Source organism: Colius striatus, chromosome 12 (assembly GCF_028858725.1).
Source record: "Colius striatus isolate bColStr4 chromosome 12, bColStr4.1.hap1, whole genome shotgun sequence".
Lineage (NCBI taxonomy): Eukaryota > Metazoa > Chordata > Aves > Coliiformes > Coliidae > Colius > Colius striatus.
Window position 1 is genome coordinate 26,513,442 of NC_084770.1, and position 19,606 is coordinate 26,533,047.

At 46.2% G+C, this 19,606-nt stretch overlaps 1 protein-coding gene across 1 annotated transcript in view; it reads left to right on the top strand.

Moving 5' to 3' along the window:
- Positions 1-9,852: 9,852 nt before the first annotated feature.
- Positions 9,853-19,606, top strand: part of LOC104558822 (glypican-5) — a 350,414-nt gene continuing 340,660 nt past the window's right edge. Inside the window, exon 1 of the mRNA XM_062006029.1 lies at positions 9,853-10,021. Coding sequence (XP_061862013.1) covers positions 9,853-10,021 — 169 coding nt within the window. The remainder of the gene's footprint in view (positions 10,022-19,606) is intronic.

Genomic DNA, 19,606 nt, shown 5'->3' on the forward strand with positions numbered 1-19,606 from the left:
GCCACAGCAGATCCCAGCTCACTGGGATCACAGGAGCTTTGCACTGTTTTTGAGGAGTCTTAGATTGGGCACAGGATTGCCACTAGGTAGACAATTCCTAATTCATTCAATTCTCCAACTGTGGGAAGAACCTGAGGAGGACAGGCGTGTTGTCTTGGGGCTTCCATTTGTTCCAGATTTACTGTGCAGGGCAGAAAACTGCTTCTAACCAACCCTGGACTTGGTTTTGAAGAAAGAAAATGAGCTGTGTATAACAGGCAGTGCTATCAACACTGAGTAATCTGTACTTCAATGTCAAACAAAGCCTGCCTGTTACCTTGTGAAATACAGGCAGGATTTATCCTCAGTTTTGTCACTAAAAATTGCCCCCAAGAAATTCCAGCAGTCAGTGAGAATAGACGGCTAAGAATCCAGCTATGGTGCTACAGACCTGGTGTCCTCCAGGGACTATCACAAATCTCATGATGTCTCTCAAGTGCTTGATTTGTGCAGAGGATGCTCTGATTTAGCAGAAAGATGCATAGAAACTTATGTCACCTGCAGCCCGTATTGGCATCCGAGATGCAGAGGCTCTGGAGAGAACATTATTCTGGCAAATGCCAATTTTAATTTATACTTGCTCAGGGTTCATCAGCTTTTTCCTGCAGTCTCTTGGAGAAGAGAGATGAGTCACATGCATGAAAAATTCAGTGTCTAGCAGACAAGGCCAGGACCTACTCAGCATCTTGGTGGGAGGAGTGGTGAGGGAGTGGTGGCTGCAGACTGGCCTCCAAGCAGAGGTGTTTTGTCATTGCTTGTTATACCTTCCGTTAATTGAAGCACCATGAAACTTGTGTTACTGAGAAGCTGCAGAGATGCCTCCCCAAATAATTTGCAATTCAGATCAGCAAGAGCTGATCTGCTGGCAAGAACCACTAACCACCTGTTGCAAGAGGGGAAAAACTGTACTGAAATCAGTGGACTTTAAGAGCTGGTCCCATAGTAGGACTGGAGCTAAATGTCTCAAATTCCCCTATGTCATTTATGTAAAGAATTGCAGTGATTGCTGTGTTACTCATGAACAAAACCAACATGCAAAAGTTTACCCTGACACACAGATTTACCTGAGCAGCCTCATTCAATTTCCCTCACTTTTCAGCTCCAGAATTTTTCCTTGCATTAGAGCTACGAGTCACTTTATGGTATGAGACAAAGCAGCAACAGATGACTTTCAGTATTTAACCAAAAGAATATGGTTTTTATAGTGGTTTAAAAAATGCAGTGCTAGATCTAACATGAAATGTACACTGGAACATAACCCAGTGTGCTTCCTCTTTAATTTTTCTGATTCTGTATCCCATTTGTTCAGTTTGCAAAGGTGTTGGTTGGGCATTTGCCCTAAGAAAGACCCTGCAGGCCAAGTTATGTCAGAGACCTGCCCAATTCCACTGTTTCCTGCTCTTCCTTTGAGGGACACCTCTCCATGTCCATTTGGAATGAATGCTTCAGGTAGTTGCTGAACCAGAATGAAACTGAGGACAGTGAACTTATCCCAGCGTGGATCTGGCATCTGGAAGTTGGACGTAGTGAAATCATAGAATCATAAAACAGTACATGATGCTTTTTTCATGTCTGTCAGTTTGTTCCTCTTTCTACTGCAAATTTTACTGGTAAATGCTGGTCTGTGTCTATGCTAGCATTTTTAAACACAGTTCTCCTCTACAGCAGCTCACATACCCAGTGAATGTCTTTATGCAAGTCTTGGATGACTTGTAATGAGTCCTTGGCAAAGGCTCTTACCCAAAGGTTTAAGGCAAGCTGATGGCTGCCCACAGAACAAGTTGCCTGTGTCATTTGACCACCACTTGCCTGTCCAGCTGAGCTTGGATTCTTGGAACTTGAGATAGATTTGGGCAGGATTTGACCTGGGGAATGAAGCAAGTTTCTGTGTGTTAAAAAAGTTTGAAGGCATGTTCTTTGGCTAGACCATCCAATTCTACAGCAGCTGGACCCCTACAACGCCTTGTGTGTGCCAATGAAAGTTATCTTCAGGACCTACGTGGACCCTCTACTGGTTGTTGGTGTTTGTGATGCTGTGTGTGCTGACCTGAGCATGCTTTGATGAAGGTGCTGCATACTGGCTGCTTGGTGAACTTCACACAGGTGTACTGTTGGGTCCCCTGATGTAACCCCTATAACCAAATTTTAGGGAAAGGAGCGATTCTCATGCCATGGTAAGGGCTTCCCATTGAAGCCAGTTACATCAGGGTTTGCAGGTGGGATGCCATGAGAGTGGCAGCAGTCCTAGACATTTGGTCCTAGCACCAGTGTCAGATGAGGGGAAGTTAGGCGAATGGAAGGCACATGTGCTAATCTATACATTAATGTGAGCAGGTGATGTAAGCAGAATCTGCCATGCCATACAGGAGTGTGGTGGCAACCAGCCTGATTTTGTCATAGCTACAGGAAGGGTCAAGCTTTTTCCACTAGACTCAACCTGCATCGTACTGAAAATCCAGAGCCCTCTTTCTCCTCCCTTTCCTGTACTCCTTCGAGACATAATTCCCATCTGCTGCTGCAGTCCTCCAGCCCCTCTCACTGGACAACAGCTGCAGAAACTTGTGTCTGGGTATGTTTGCCCTTATTTAACCTTGAGTTCACATCCTTAATACCCTCTATGTGAAGATAGGAGGTACTACCATAAAATGGTACTAAAATGGATCTAGCATGTTGAGACGTGCACTCTGGACAAACAAGAAGTTGAGAAGCTCTGCAAATATGCTAGTGTTGTGTGGCAGTAGAGGAATGTATTTTCTCATATGTGTGTTCTCATTAAAGAGATTAACTTTATCTGCATGGTTAAGATAAGGAATGAGGCTAAGAGGTACAGTGGTTCAAGAGTTAGAAAGTTTTGCTACAAAGCTGAACACATAAAGAAGTATTCTGAGGATGAAAAGTGGTGGCTAGTGGGAACAGTAATATGAGATGTCAGAGGAGTACATTTATTTTGATAAACTAGTCTATATCCTAAGGTGTTTTCTCTCATGTTGATTAAGTGTCAATCTTATCTGTGAACTTTGCTATTTACGACCTTTCATGTAAAGTTGCAAGGTAGAAAGGCAAGATAAACAACTTGAACTACACAATTAAGGCAAACCCAGAATTTAGTCAATAAGAGACACCAATGGAAATGGAGCTATTTGAAAATGCAGTGGCATCACTTACAGTACTGTGGGCAATTAGTTTTAATTAACTTCAAATTCTGACACATGGTTAAAAATAATCTTTTCTTAGGGCCCAGCTAGACAAATGAAAGTTGGGCCATTTTGTCCTCCTAGAAAAAGCTATTTCAAGTATTATAATGATGCTATTCACATGTCTAATTTAAGTATTATGTCATCTTTTTGGGTTTTATTAAGAAGTACTTTTGGAAGATGAACTTGTTCTGTACCACAAGCCTTTGAATAAGGGCACTATTTTTCCATGAAGAACAGATTGAATTTTTAGAAGCTGTTTTAAATTCATTAACAATTTCAGTTCGTCCACCACACTGTGATTTTTACCTGTCAGGGAGGAAACAAGCAAGAGTTCTTGTAAGGTTATCAGAAATTTTAGACAGCTTTTGATGCATATTTTAAGGTTGAATCTGGCACTTTAAATGTATACATCTGTCACTATGGAAGCCTTAAGCACAAATTTTGTGGGAGGTAAAGGAGTTGCTGCTTTGCATTACAACTGCTTAATGGAGCATGTATGCCCTGTCACAATCTGCAGGAGAGTCCAGACAACATAGAATCATAGAATGGTAGGGGTTGGAAGGAACCTTTAGAGATCATCTAGTCCAACCCCCCTGCACAAGCAGGTTCACCTAGATAGGTCACACAGGAACATGTCCAGGTGGGTCTTAAAGACCTCCAAGGAAGGAGACTCCAAGGAAGTCCAAGGAAGGAGACACATATCCCTCTCTTCTGTCTGTCTAGCCCACTGGACCATTCTGGAGAGACAAAACCAAAGACTTTCTATAAGTGTTCTTTTAGAAACACATTTTTACCAAGGTCAATGTTTAAGATAATCTGATACTCAGAAGTGCTCTACCAAGAACTGAATGGCAGTGATGGTTATCCTGACAATGTCAGTAGCTTCCTGCCAATAAGGCATCTGCCTGGTTGCCCCTTGGGCCTGCCTGCACCCTGTGGGAAGGGAAAGGCAAGGCAGAGCATCTCAAGCTACAGCTGACCCAGGCTATGACCACCACATAGCTTAGGACTGGAGCCGTCTTGGATAGTCACTGCAGGTGTGTGGAGTCACTGCACTGACTATCACTGCGGGATAGTCACTGTGTGCTGTGTTATTTTCAGGCCTGAACCTGAATCCAACTCTTGGAGGTGGATGGGACATCCTTGTGCTATAATCCGTAGTGCTGTGTGTGTGGTGGTAGAGATTGTGGAACCAGGTGTGAATTCTTGGTGTTCATTGTGGTATTACTCATGTTGTTGGGAGGAGAAACTTCTGAAAGGTATACAATAAGTTACTGACCTATTTCCATTATTAGTCTTCAGAAGTATATAAGCTAGATACTTCTGCTTACATTATGCAATCCTTACTCCTTAATCTACTTGATTTCCCTTGGGCTGTGCATGGCAGCTTCTCACATGAGTAAGTTCAGAACCTTCTTGCTTGTCTCAGTTAAATTAATTTGTATGCTGGCCATGCAGATAAGGGCAAAGAGTTATATTAATCTTCTCAGCTGCCCAGTGACCAGGATGCTTTAGGATAAAGAATTCAAACAGAACGAGCTGGTATTACCGAGATGGAAAAACTGTTTGTTACCATGCAGTCACCTTCACATTGTGTTCCTTAGTCATCGTGTCAGTTATCAGCCCTGGGAGATGCTGTATTTCTGAGTAAGAGAACTTTGTGAGCCTTTTCCTCCTTTGAGATTTTAAGATGCCTATTTCTAGGGACAATCTTTTTATGGCCAAAAAAAGTGCTGTTCTTCTGAGGATTAGACTGTTCTCAGCTGATGGCAGAGAGAACTCACAGTGGTCTCTGGTGGCTAGGGTGTGGTTTGAAATTGTGATCTAGAGAGAGGGAACTCTGATACATTGCACATGGTTTAATCTCTAAATAAGCATAGTAGGTCTGGTCACTGCCAGAGGGGACAAGTTGATGGGCTAAAGGATTTTTGGTCTGAACCAATATAACTGCTCTCGCACAGTTAAAATACTAGAAAGTGATTAAAAAAGTTAAAGTCTCCCTAGAACTCTCTATAGGATGTTTCCTCTTAACTGAGTTGTTGCACCAATTGTATTTGGTGGTCTAATATTATTTTTAAAATGAGTGTTATGGTACAGTTAACAGCTGTGTCTTTCTGGCAGGATATTTTCATTCTCTCAGGGAGAAAAAAAAAGTACAGCAGGCACTTCTAAAGTCTGTGTTTGAATACATCTGTTAAAATGAAAAAGTGAAAAATAGCCATGAAATAATGAGGCAGCAAAGGAATATTGCTTTCTGACTATTAGAAAGGTCTGCACACATTTCTTTTTTCTCATGTGAAGTACATACAGCAGAGGAAACAATTCATGGTATGGCAGCACACTTCTATTCCTTGTGCTTGTTACTTTGAGTGAAGGAGAAGAAGAAATGGTAATTTTGCTAGTAGTTCCATAGTGTTCATTTTAACATGAGGAGAAGATTTTGAGTAAAATTACCAAAAATCACTTTTGAGCAGTCCTTTTCAGTCTTGGTGTAGTTATGAATATTTCATGCATGATTTTTTACTATTAAAGTCTATATTTAAAATTTCATACTCAGCTTTCAATGACTTGAAATATAGTAGTCTTCAGAAAGTTAATTTTAACTTTCTTAACAGAAGGAAGACTGAAAATTATAACAAACCTGCATAAAGAAACTTGTCTTAATGAGAGATTCTTCTGGATGGAGAGTTTTGCATTTCTTTTGAGGCTGATTAAGTTGTTTTATAAACAAAAATCAGCATGTGGTTTGGGCACATTCCAGTGACTTAAACGGGTCTCAGTTTTATTTCTGAGGAAAATTCTGTACTTCTGAGTACACAAGTTTCTCAGGTGTTTCAGTGAAACATGTACCTTGAAAAATTAGACCTCTAAAGATAAATTATGGTTTGAAAGACCAGATTGCTAGCTCCCCTGGAAAGGCTGAGATGCACACAGTAAGGTTTTGCTTCGGCAGCTGAATTGGTGAGAGCAGACCTTGTGCCCATTAAATCCTATTGGTGGAAAGTCCAGTGTTGGAGATGAGCTTATCTCAAACATAAGAGAATTAGTCCAGCTCCCATTTAAATTGCTGGCAAAGCTCCAGCTATATTCAACAAGAGAAGGGCTGAGGCAACAGGCTGATCCCGGCTTTTCTTACACATCCAAAGCTCATGCTGAGTATTGTGGTCATTTTAGCAGGATTAAGACTGATGGGATTGTTTGGGTAGATTTATATTGCTATTCATTGTAAGAATTACTGATACAGTTCTCAGTGATGTATGGTTAATAATTACTCATTTGTTAGAAAACAAGACACTTGTTGACAAGGTAAACTGTGATTGTTCCAGGCAAATTGCTGCAGTGTGGTAGAATGTCATGTACAATAATTGGCTAAATGACTTTTCTGTTATCTATAGCCCTTTTCCAGCAAAGCACTTCGGCATGTGTTTGCCATTAAGCACCTGACTACCTCCACTAGAATCAGTCTGACTGCCCTGCTCTATGTGGAGCATGTTTCTGAGAAATAGGGCCTAAATTATGTGGGGTCCACTGTATTATGGCTGTGGTGTGTGCCCTCAGTCCTCCGGGAACTCAGTTATGCCTACACATGATACTGGGTGTGATCATCATTTTGTTGGGGGAAATACCTAAGGTGTCTGTCACTTTATACACTTTGTAGGTTTTAGTAGCAATCTTCCACGCTCATTGGTGCCAGAAGGTTATAATTTCTCACCAAAGCAGTGTCAGGAAAGATGTGTGATAACAAAGTGTCAGCTCAGAGATGCAGGGCTGTCAGGGAGGCCAGCAACTGGGCTGTGGGCTGTGTGTGCATGCACATCACCTGTGGCTACTGAAGGTGACAGCGAGCATCTTATTCTGAGCAGCATGTCTAAAAAGACATATTCAAATGTGTTCAGACATGTCAGTGATCAAGAAATGCCAGTTTCCTAAATTAGCCTCCAACTTTTCCTTTTCTCTTTCTCCTGTCTGCACTACCTTTAAAAAACCCCTGTAACAGGTGACCTGCACATGAGCAGTGTGTGTGGGGGGTCTGCATATTTTTTGTAGAGGGGGAAAAAAATGCCTCCAGCTTGAAAAACATAACAGGCTATCTTTAATGCCTCACAATACAGTTATTACAAAACCATGAGAAACATAAATGCTTCCTTATGTATTGGAGTAACTAGTATTACATAGATGGACATTCCACTTCACTGACATTGAGATTTCTGTTGGATTGGTGTACATGTATAGTTCAGGTTCCTTCTCCTCAGAGGAGAAGGGAACTGGAGATAATGTAATGGACTGTCCTTTACTAACAACAATGACTAATTAAAAATTAAGTGAATCAACATGACTAGAAAAAGATAGGTGAGGAAAAAAAACACCCGTCACGTAAAGGTGAGGTACTAAAATCATGTCAGAAAAAGATTAGCCATTTGGCTAATTGAACTTGCCATCCACTGAAAACAATGGCAAAAATCCCACTGAATTAAATGCCTTGAGCCCTTGCATGGGACTGATTAGATGCTATTCATAAAATAATGTATATGCCAAACAGTGCTGTTATTCGTCAAGTAAATTATTCGTCAGATCCAGCATCCCGCCAGTTATTTTCTGGCAGAGCTCTCGCTGAAGTCAATGGGAGTATTGTCTGAGTAATGTCTTTTAGGATTAGGCCTGAGGTTGAACAAAATGCAACTGAGGTAACTTGTTCTTCTTCCTTGGGTTCACAACACCACACGCTGGACAGTGGGTAGGCAGCTGGGGTGCTGCACCTTACGATGCTCACAGTGGCACTGGTCGTTCCCTCATGTCTCTTCAGTCTGCCTCTTGCTGTGATTTGGGATCTGATCCTGTTAATGAGTGCATGTGTGCAACTTAAACCTTGCTGACAGTATAACTCATAGCAAGCTGACAATGATGAGAACTTGTATCAGTATTTGTAGGCTCTGGACTTCAAGAGGTGCAGCCTTTTAGCTGTGCTGCCTTATTCCCTGCTGTCCTGGGCTCTTGTGGCGACCTTAGAGAGCTACAGGATGAGCAAAGGGCTGCGGCTCTGACCTGGGTGAGCAGAAGGCTTCTAAAGTGAATTGTTCTCTGCTTTTGAATGCAGAAGCGTGATTTAATGGCTTGTTTATTCTTCCATATTGATTTTTACTTGACAAATTAATTGTTCTGGATCGAATTGTTCAGATTTGGTTTTGTGTGTTTTGGTTTTTGAGAGACTTTTTTGCTGTCTTTATAGGAACAAAGTTAATACAAGCCAACTGCTTAAAGAATTTTCATGTCTAGATATTAAAATACACTGAGCTCAGCTTCTCATTACTACCTATGGGAGTGTATAATGGTTAAATTAGCTGCAGGTGGGCTCCTTTAATGCTTCACGAGCACATTAGAAGCACAGAACCTGAAAGAAATCAGACATAATGGCCTCAAACAATAGTAATTCTTGTAGCTTGTAACATGCTCCATATGCCTGAAAGGTACTGTGCAAAAAAGGCTGTTTGTGGGAGACTTCTTGGGTTTGGCATCTCTGGAAACTGTGTTTGTGAAGTGGAAAATATTCATGGATGCTGAGCATACTTCTATGCTTGAATGTGTGGTAAAGCAATTGATACTGAAGCTTGCTTAGGGCTGTGGAAAGATTGCTGGAGACCTCACAGGTGATGGCAGCAGCTACTCTCAAGGTGGTCTCAACCCCAGGATCAGTTTCTGTGGCCCAAAACAGTATAGGATGTAACTGCTGATGGCTTTTATACAGCTCACAACTGATATATGTAGTTGGTACATAAAAGTGTGTTTCCTGGTGCAAAGTGGGGTTTTTTTTTGGTGTCTGCAGTGACTAGGTGGAGTTAACACCCGTCTCTTGGAGATTCTTCCATGGGCTCTATGTCACCTGCTAGGAATTTCAGAACTGAAGCACAGCATGCATGATTTTCTAACCTGCTGTGCTTATGGGCTTTGTATCTGCTGTAGCTTGCTGTCCATATCTGGGTTACTTAAGACTTCGACTTGATTTGACACAGATCTGTCACCTTGGTCTCAGTGGCCTGGAGAGACTGCATAGATACCCTGTTTTCACAGAGTATACTTTGGAATACTTGGGTATTCAACTTCCCTGGATACTGTGGGTGCTGGATGCCGTGGTGGGCTCCCGTCCCCCAAACCCACACCCAAAAGGTAGTAGCAGGGACTGTGCGACAGTACAGCAGCACTCCCTACAGCCGCAGCCCCCGCAACCTTTGCTACCTCGCGTGGGTTTTGGGGGCGGGAGCCCGCGGAGGGGGCCGGGACCCACCACGGCATCCAGCACCCCTTCTCCATCAGCGCCAAACTCTCGGGCCGGTCGAGGCGGGCGCAGCATCGGCGCGCCCGTAGCGGAGGCGCCCGTCAGGACTCTCCTCCCCTCCTCTCTCTTCTCCCCCTAATTACGGCAAGAGGCAGCGGGCGGGGGGCGGCGGCGTCCCCCTCGGACCCCGCGGGGAGGGGCGGGCGCCGGCGGCCGCTCTCGCCGAGGAGGAGCGCGGGAGGCGGGCGGGGGCAGCGCTGCCGCCGAGAGCGGCGTCCGCCACCGCCGCCCGGCACACGGCCCGCGCCCCGCAGCGCTCCGGCCCGCGGCCGCCGGGGGTGCGACATGGCCGCCGACGGGAGCCGCGGGGTCCTGGGGCTGTGGCTGCTGGCGGCGGCGGGGCTGTGCGGCGGGGTGGCGGCCGGCAAGTCACCCAGCTGCCACGAAGTGCGGACGGCGTTTCAGCTGCGGCAGATAGGACCCCTCAAGCTGGTCCCCGACGTGCCCACGGCTGGTCAGTACCGAGTGGCATCTCGCCGGGGCGAGGTGGGGGAGGGGGGTGGTCGCGGGGTGCTGCGGGAGCGGCTCCGGGACGGAGGGGCCGTGCTGGCCGGGGCTCGCCTCTGCCCGCGGCCTCGGAGCAGTGAAGCTCCCTTGGCTCCGGTGCCGCCGTGCCGGGTCCTCCCGCCGCGCCGGTGCCGCCGTCGGGGGCTGCGCGCCCGCCTGCCAAGAGCCGGTGCGCCGCGCCTCGCCGCAGCCAGCGCCGCCGTTCCGGCCGCTCGCCCGCAGCGAGGAACGGAGCGGGTCTGGCGCGGCTGTTATTAAAGTAGTTTTTAAAGAACTTGCTAGGAAGAGAGACCGGAGTGACTGCGCGGGTTTCGCGTTGTGCAGATACCGCTTATTGTTCGCTGCCTTAAGCACCGGGCCTTTTCCCCCCACGCGTTTAAGTGCGGTGTGATGCCTTTGCTAAGTACATCGTGAGTACCTTAAAGCAAAGGCTTCCTCCCGTAAAGGATCCCTTTCTTAGAAGGTTGATTGTTAACTGAGACGTTCCGGTCGTTAAGGAACACTTGTTTAGTTGACCAGGCTGGTGAATTCATTCTGACTTCTGACTTGGGAAGAGTTTTGAGTAGATGAGTTCAGGAACGTTGTCATAAGGCAAGGCAGAGGTAACACCTTGGAGGGATACAGCCCACAGAAATTAGCTTTCCTTTAGTTAGGCAGCGAGTCTGCAGTACTCAATACTTGTGAAAGCTGATGAGCAGAGTGGCATTCCTTTTTGGTTTTTCATACAGCTCCTGAACAATGTGACACACATTGTATAATACAATATTCTGCAATTCCTCCTTTAGAATTCATTGGAAGGAAATAGAGTGCATTGCGATGTCAAACTCAGTAAACCCTTCTGAATGACCATGCTGCTGTCCAAATAACGCAGTTGCATCCCTGACTTCTACGTGTTTTAAGAAGAAGTTTACAAGAAGTAGAATTAAGAAACCTATCAGTCTCAGAAAACAATCTCTGGCCGCCTCATGTTAGCAGAATTGCCTGTGTGTAATGGTCTAAATGTCAGGTTGGGCTGGGGCTTTATTATTTCTTTTTTCAGTAGTTCGAAGCCTGCTGAGTTTGATGGGAAGACTTCTTACAGTAAATGAGGTTTGGATATATATTCTGGCATAGGTTTCTGTCTTGGAAGTAGATTTGATATGTCGTTGGGCTGATCTCTTACAACAACTCTTCTGGCTGTAAACAATTGCCCAGTGCTGATCTTTACCTTTACTCTGCATAAAGTAGTTGAGATGACACATGGCATAAAGTTGCCTGTAAGCAAGGGCTCGTTCCTCAGTCCAGCACTTGTTTTTGAGAGCTAAATAGGAAAGCTAGTAAAAAACCCAGGTAAAACCAGGCTTTTCGTATGTTTTGGTGCACACTTAAACTTCATTCCTGAGCTCTTTCTGGAAGAAGTTCCTCAGACTTTAAAGTGATTGTTTCACATTTTCTGTAGAGCTCTAGTACTGTGGATGAAACTGCTTCAAGAAGGGAGGTGGAAATGCTGTGATGCTTCAGAGAGAATTCGTTGTATTCTTGTGTTGTATTGAACTTTCCTATTGAGTAACAAGCTTTCAAAAAAGAAACAGCACGAGAGAAGGTGAAGAAGGCTAATATGCCTTTAAATTTTAGCTCATGAAGGTTTCTTTTGAAGGGGATAATTGGAGCAGAGGAGACCTGAGGAAAAGTGGCATGTATTGATCTTCTCTGGGTTTTTTTTTGAGTAATGTTCAACTCCACTAAAGCTTGTGTATGACAATGATTTATCTTTCTAGGCCTGCTGTCATGTGTCCTCTTTTAATTAAGCACTGTAGCGTTTTCCAGTGTTGGCATCTAGTAGCTATTATCAGTGAACAAATGTTAATACACCTCCCCCATGGACACTGAGGCTCATTTTATTATGTTTTGTAACAACACACAAATGTTGGAGCATCTCCTCTGAAGACTTCAGACTATTGTCAGTTAAAGGAGAAGAAAGAAGCATGGCAGGCAGCTGAGGGTGACAGGAGAGAGCAGCGTGCTTGGCAGAAGAACTTACTAGTCCTTAAGTTACACCCCAGGCCTCAGTTACATTCATGTTGGCTTTTGGCCAAAAAAAAGGGAACTTCTGTCCCATTGTCTGTTTACTAGTTATTTTCAATCAGAAAAGTGTTGAAAGCCCTTGGCTGATCTCAAGGCAGCATTTATAGGCTAGTACAACAAATCTGACTGAGGTTAAAGTCTTAAGGATTATTAAGTTCTTAAAACCTTCTGGAAAATCAGTATCTCAGTTGAGAAAAGGCGCAGCCCAGGGCTGAGCAAGGGGTAAGCAGACAGACTGTCAAGGTGTATTATTTTCTGTCTCCCCATATGGATAGTGCCCATTTCACTTGCAAAAAAACCCAAACCATTTGGGAGAGTTTGTAGCCCACAGCCTCCTGGAGTATTAGTTGTGGTTGCAGAGTTGGTGGATCCTGCACGCAATGATGGATCCTGCATACAAGCTTCATGGGGACTGGTAGCTGTTTCCCTGTGTGGTCAGACAGGTTGCTGACTGCTAAGGAGGTAGGAGAGTGGCATCAGCAAGATCTCCAGTGAGGTGGAGAGTGGCTTTGGGTAGGACCTGCCAGCCTCTTTTATAAAACAGAGTAGCAAGGGAAGGAGGAAGGCTCCTGGGGAAACAGCACTTTTGGTTTTAAGGTGTGATAGGAATCTGGCAGCAACCTTTCTGAAAATTGCCACCATCTGGAGCGAGCTCTTAGAGATGCCTGGGAGCCTCCTCTTACCTTGCTCTTCCATAAATTCCCCCTAAAGATGTGATTTTTCTACTCTGAAGTCTAGTCTATTAATGACTGCAGGACTAAGGAAGAGGAGTGCAGGACAAGGGGTGAATGCAGCAAATCTCCTTGGTCTGTAAGATTTCTCTGCTAGTGGAATTTGTGCTGCTGTTAGCCTGGTTTTCTGGAACAAACTGAATGTTCCAAGGGGAATTTGCTGCAAATAGCAAACAGGTTGGTAGGTAAAGGTACTGCTGCCTTGGCTGTGATTCAGAGGAAAGATTTCTTTTGTGTGTCTTCCCCCAGACTGGAAAATGAGGTAATATGTTCCCAGTCTTGTACTGTGATTATCACAGGCCGAGTTGGGATGTTTTTGTGGGAGCCTCTTGGTTAACTTTTTTGGTGAGAGAATTATATGTTGTCTCCATGGGTGAAGGGCTATGTTAATCCTGCCAGAGGACTAAGCCTTTGGTTCCAGGAAGTCTAGATACCTCCAATCTGATGCGTACTGCTACGTATGGTATTTCTCCCAGACATGGGGCTGCTGTCAGCGATACCCTGGGAGCCCTGGGTTATATTACAGCGTAACTGCAGGCTGGCATGGGCTGTGTCTAAAGTACAGTTTATTCACAGGCTTTTCTGTGGCAGGGAGCACGGTGGTGGGCTGGCTCTCACTGCTGTCCAAATTTACAGCAGGAAAACTGAATGAACTCAGCTGGAGTCTGTGACTTGTCCACGCTCAGGCAGTGAATTGCGGGAGAAACCGAAATAAAAGTAGTCCTCTTGATTCCCTTGGTATCATGTAACCACGAGAACATCCTCCCCATTTCTATAGGCTCAGTTCTCATCCCTCCCATACACATACTGGTGTATGATCATGCAAAAAAAAGCATCAGTAAATATTTGGTAAGAAGAGGTAGAAGAATTGGGATGATTTCTGGTAAGCAAAGAAAGTATTTGTCACTTGTGAAAGAACTCTAGGAACTCTTCATCTGCTAAATCTTGTTGACTACCAAAAGGATGATTTGCTGCTCTGCTGCTTTACAGAAAGCACAGAAGCTACCCAGATTGTACTCTGGGACTCACTTCTGAAGGGCAGATTTTGTCTTATAAAAGCTGCTTCATTCTCTACTGTCATCCTGCACCTTAAATCAGCAGGAGTGTTCTGGACCATGTGTTTGTACTGAATATCCCACAGCAGAGCTGAACATGCAGTAACAATTAGTAAGTGAAAACTATTTTACTTTCTGAATAGCAACAGGAAAGTACTGCATTCCTACCAGAAGCTCCTTCTTTGGAGCAGGGGCTGGCTCAGGGTGGGAGCACCCAGAGAGCGGGACAAGCCTCTACCTTGGTTTCCATTCTGTTCTTTATAATATCCTGTGGCTCAGCAGCCACGGAGGCGAGGGGGCAGACGGCCGTGGTCTGCTCTGATGGGTCCTGGATTGGTGTCCTCTGCAGACCCATGTGCCACAGCACAGCCTGCAGCAGCCAGGGCAGTTGTCTGTGACTGACAACCCCCTTGTCTGACAGGGCCTCATCCAGCAACTCCTGAAATGTTGGCACAGACACGGCTGGTGTTCCGCAGCAGCAAACGGGACAAAGGATCGGAATGGGGAGGAGCAGGAGCAGCAAAAGGACCAGCCCCAGCTGGGCTTGATCTTACACATGCAGTTAGTCCTGGGGCAAGTGAAACCCTCTGACACCTGACCACACACTGGGGGGAAGATGCACCAGGAATTTCAAAGAGGAGGAAGGGGGTCAGGGGATGCTCCCCAGATGCCCGGCACCCTCCTGGCCGCCTCTGAGGTTCCCCTGGGGATTTCCCACTGGGCGCAGCCCCAGCTGTCCCCCACACACAGCCACGGGTCCCCAGCTGTGACACCCCCAGTTTCCCCACCCTCCCACCCTGGGACTGCAGTTTCCCTGCGCAGTAGCTCTCCACTCATGACACAACTCGTCCTGGGTCTCAGCACATACTGGAGCCTTCTTCCATCTGAAGGTTATGGCAGATGCCCCTGAGCCGTGGGGCTGGTGTAATGGGAAGAGGGGGGGGCATTTCCTCAAGCCTGGGGGCAAAGAAAGGGTTCCACTGCTTTGGTCTGCAGGTGGGAAACATCAGCCTTTATTACTGCTTGCTGCCTCTGCTCCCTGGCCTGCTCAGGGCCCAGCACAGATGCGGGAGGTTGGTCAAGGTACTAGTTGGGAGGTAAGAGCTGTGTTCACTGGGGAACGAGGCTGGAGCTGTTGCTGGAGGGGCTTGAGGGGCTGCAGGCACACACTTCCTAGGACCCTTGGCACAGTCACCCTTCCCTCCCTTCTGCAGCTGCTCCAGGAGGCTCTTGCAGACCTGCTCCTGGTGCGTCATCTGGCTCAGCACCTCCTGGATGGTCTCATTCAGCCACTCTGTGCGGGCATCAAACTAGCTGTGGCTGACTTCGCTGGCCGGGGCGGCTTTGTACTCTTTCTGGCAAGAGGGAAAGGCAGGAGAGTTGACGGGTAAGGGATGGAGGCAGGATGGGCAGGGGCAGCTCCCAGTGGGAGCAGGAGAAGGAGAGGTGGCTACACAGCCCCACTTGGCCCATCACCCCTGTGGGGTCAGTGCCACCAGTGGAAGGGACGCGGGGCGAGAGCGAGGGACCTGGCGAGGGACCCGCAGCCGCTCTGGAAATCCTCCTGCCCTGCCCGACCCGTTCTGCCAGCGAGCACCCAAGGGGTCCTGTGGCCATGGGCTGTCAGTGCCAGCACAACACGTGCATTAAGGCTTTGCTGTCCTTCCATGCTGCTGGCTTGTCCATGCCAATCTGAAGGGGAGGGTCATGGCAGCCCCCTCTCATGACCACCGTGCCAGCATCTCCCTACCTGTCTGCTCTCCAGCTGCTGCGTCGCCTCCTTACCAGACACCTGGGACTTTAAGGACTCCACCAGCACCTTGAGCTTCTGCTGGCGCTGGTGGAGCGTCTTCATCTGTGCGCTGGTATCGGCACTGGAGCTGCGATGTTCTTCCAGCGCCTGCTCCGTGCTCTGCACCTTTGTCCTCAGCTGGTCCAGCTGCAGGAAGGGAAGAGGGCATCAGCTCTGAGAGGGGATGGATGTGGCCAACGAGACCAGGTGCCGTGGAGGCTTGATGGCTGCATCCAGCCCGAGGCCCTGGCTGGGACCCCCACCAGGAACCCCCTGCTGAGATGAAAGGCAGTGGCAGCGCTCCCCCTCACCTGGCCCTGCAGCTCAGTGGACACGGAGGCCGCCAACTGCTCCAGCGTGGCCTTGGTCGCTTCTTGCCGCTCTTGCAGCTCCTCCAGCTGCTGCTTCACTTCCACCTGCGTGGCCCTGGTCAGGGAGATGGGGATGCAGGCAGGCTGAGCCTCTATGGGGCTTCTGGGGGTGTCACTTGCCCTGAAAGCAGGATGCTCCGAGCCCCCCTGGGGCCTCCTTCAGCTGCCTGATCTGGGAGCAGCAGAGGGGCACAGTCAGGGCACGGCCGTCCACGTTGTGCCAGCATGGGGACCCTCTGGCTGCCTCCTCCCTGCCCACACCCACTGCCACTCACCTCCTCCTCCTTGCTCTGCAGGTTGTTCTGCAGATCCTTCACCTGGCCCTGCAGATCCTTCACCTGGCCCTGCAGCTCAGCCAGGAGTCTGTTGGTGTTGTCCTGGTCTAGAGAGACATGGTCCAAGGGGTCATGTCGTCAGTGAGGGGGACGTGGCCCTCACTCTGCCTGTCCCCTTGCCAGACACCCCCCACCAGCCCCCCAGGGCTTGTACCTCTCGGGTGCAGCTTCTCCAGCTCAGCCTGGGCTGCTTTGGTGGCTTCCAGCTGGGCCTCTTGCTCCTTCAGCAGGAGCCAATAAGTCCCAATGGTCTTGTCTGGAACCCTGAGCCTCTGCTGGCTCAAGAATGGCAATCTGTCTGTCTGAGGGGCCTGACGGCTGGGAGGGATGGCAGAGAGAGCTGTCAGCCCTCTTCCTTCTCCAGAATGTATCACAGTATCTTGTTCTGTTTGGATCCGCACAAATAACCTGAGCCCCAAGCTAAGAGCTGCATCCATGGGATTACATAGTACAGATTTAGGAGGAGAAGGATTTTTCCCTCCTTTTGTGTCCTCTGTCACCCAGCATGGTCTTCTGTAGATCTGGGTGTGCCAGGAGGCTATGTGTGGTCTGGGCAGGACTGTTGAGTGTGGAGTAAGGATAGTAGTGTGCCTAACTACTCTGCTGTAAAGATGGCAACTGTCCAGAATACTTATGGCTGTATTTGGTCTGTTTCAAGAGAAAAGCAGTTTTTATACCAATGCTGATGAATGGAACTGTCCTTTGGTCTCTGAACTGCTTTAGTAACACTGGTCATTACGACCATCCTGTGGAACAATGTAAGGACAATATTTGGATGCCCATTTTAGGATGTCAAATGGAACTCTGGTGGCTGAGACCTTAGACAATTCCATATTGAGTCCTGTAGTCTAGTGGCATCATGGCAAGTAGACCAACATGGCTTAGAAATGCAATGTAAGCAATTCCACTGCTCCATGATTTTTTCAGCAGACACTTCATCTGCCTCCAGTGAGTTTACTTTTGAGGTGAGAAGTTTCTGCACTGCTGTAGTAGTGTAACACTCAAAAGCTGACTCTGGTTTGAAGGTGGTCTTTTCTATACAAGGTACTGCACAGGCATGCCAGGTGCTTGCCCTAGCAGTCTTACAGAAGAAATTTATAGAGTGCTTGACTGCCTTAGACCTCCTTGTGTCTCTAAGTGCTGTTGTACAGCACCAAGCACCTGAGCAGTATTTAGCAAATGGTGATTGATGGAGCAACTGTAACCTTACCTCTTATGAGTAAGCACTGTGCATATACTTTCATGAGAATAAATGTACCTGTTTCACTCTTTTCAGTACATCAGCTTTACATTATTTGAAGTTATTATTTTAAGCTATTAATTACTTTCTTGGTGTATTCATATGTGCATAATCAATGTGTAAAACTTTTACTTGTGAAGTTTCAAGGCTCTAGTTCAAATAATACAGGAAGGACTTCAGAAAATGGAGGAATTTTAAATGTCACAGGTTATCATTAACTTCATTTGCTAAAGTCTCAGGAAGTATTATTAATAGGTATAATATCCTCAGGTTGTTTCTTATATTTCAATAGCTAAAACATAGGAATAAAGAGCAAGTGTAGCCAGGCAATTGTGTAGGAACTTCAGAGCTCTAGCTGACAGAAAATTACTCGGCTAGAACTTGTCTTAATCAGTCTTTCCCCTCTTTTCTCTTGATATGTAGTTTTTAGCTTTATATGACTCTGCCATATTCTGCTTGTCTGTGTTCTTACTGGGTTTCTTTTAATACTGGTGATCAACATACACGTGCATTTGAAGTATGGATGGATGGATTTTTGGTCTTCTAATTACTGCTTCCTGGGGTCATGGTCTTTCCAGTGTTCTTCTATCGGGTGGTGGATGTGATAGGCATTCTGGAGGGCCTCCCTTCTCTGAGGAGCTTGCTCTGACAAAGAGCCTCTTGCTCTGCTGTGCAGACCACTGCCAAGTCCTTTAAAAACGAATGAGAGACAAATTTCAGAGCACTGCATTCCAAACCTGACAATATCACATAGGTCATAGTAGCTTTGTTTGGCAGCTAGTTAAAGTGGATAGTTCAGCACATCCCTAGATGTTAATGGTTAAATGTATTCATTGTTCCAACAAGGGCCCTATTCATAAGGGGACTATTCTCTGCTCGTTATGCATGCATAATTCCCATTGATGCTACTGGGGGTTAAGTGTGTGTAGTGAGGGGGGAGAGTGAAGCTCATGTTTACACATCCATGTTTGCACTCAGAGATGAAGTTTTGTAACACATGAGAAATTGATTGAAGAACGGAGGGAAAAGTGACACTTGCATAACTGACTTCTGCCTTGAACACCATACTTTATCAATGATTAGGAATATTACTCTAGTGCTGTTATTAGAGAAGCCTTTTGAAAGTAAGTGCTTGGAAATTCAAGATTCTTATTTGGATATCAAAATAAGGACTCCGAATCTTTCCCTTTGTGCACAAAGTTTTGCAGACTTCTGGCTCATGCTAATCAGGGTGACAAGATTTTGTGATTTATTATACAATATGGGTATTTTCCATGGACAACCTTCAAATTAAGATTCCTCACTCTTAGGTGCACATCAAAGTAGTGTAAAAGCCATAAAGAAGCTAAGCATCGCCTAAGAAAGCCTTTCAAGTTCCAGAAAGTGCTTGAGGGTTTTGAAGTGCTCTAATCTCTGACATGGGTGACGTGCTAGGCTAGCACTTTTTTGTTTTGTCACAAATCATCCATGCACATAGTGCAAAGGGACCCTGACAAAGTCATTTTACTTTTGAAAAGAGCTGCTTTTTTCATACCATTATGTCTCCCATTCACATCTACATGTTTGCTTCCACTTTGTTCAGGTCTAAGTAGCCAGGCATTTGCATAGTCTTCCCTTTATTCTCAGTAAATATGGAGTAAAATGAGCAAGATCCGTGCTGTGAAATTAAAGCTTTACTCTTGAGAGATCTTAAGGGCCAAATCCTCACAAAAGGTGAGGTAACATAGTGCCAAAGGAGCTAGTGTCCAGAACAGCTTGCCCTTGGGTGTTTGTGCTGGGAAATGTGAATAAAGGGAGAATAATCTGGTGAAAACTGTGTGTAATTAGAAAAATGCACTGCTGAGAGCTGCTGAAAGAACAGAATGATAGAAAATAGTGCTGAAATGGACCTGAAGTGATCATCTGGTCCATTCCTGCTACTTTCAGACAGGATAAACTGTGTTT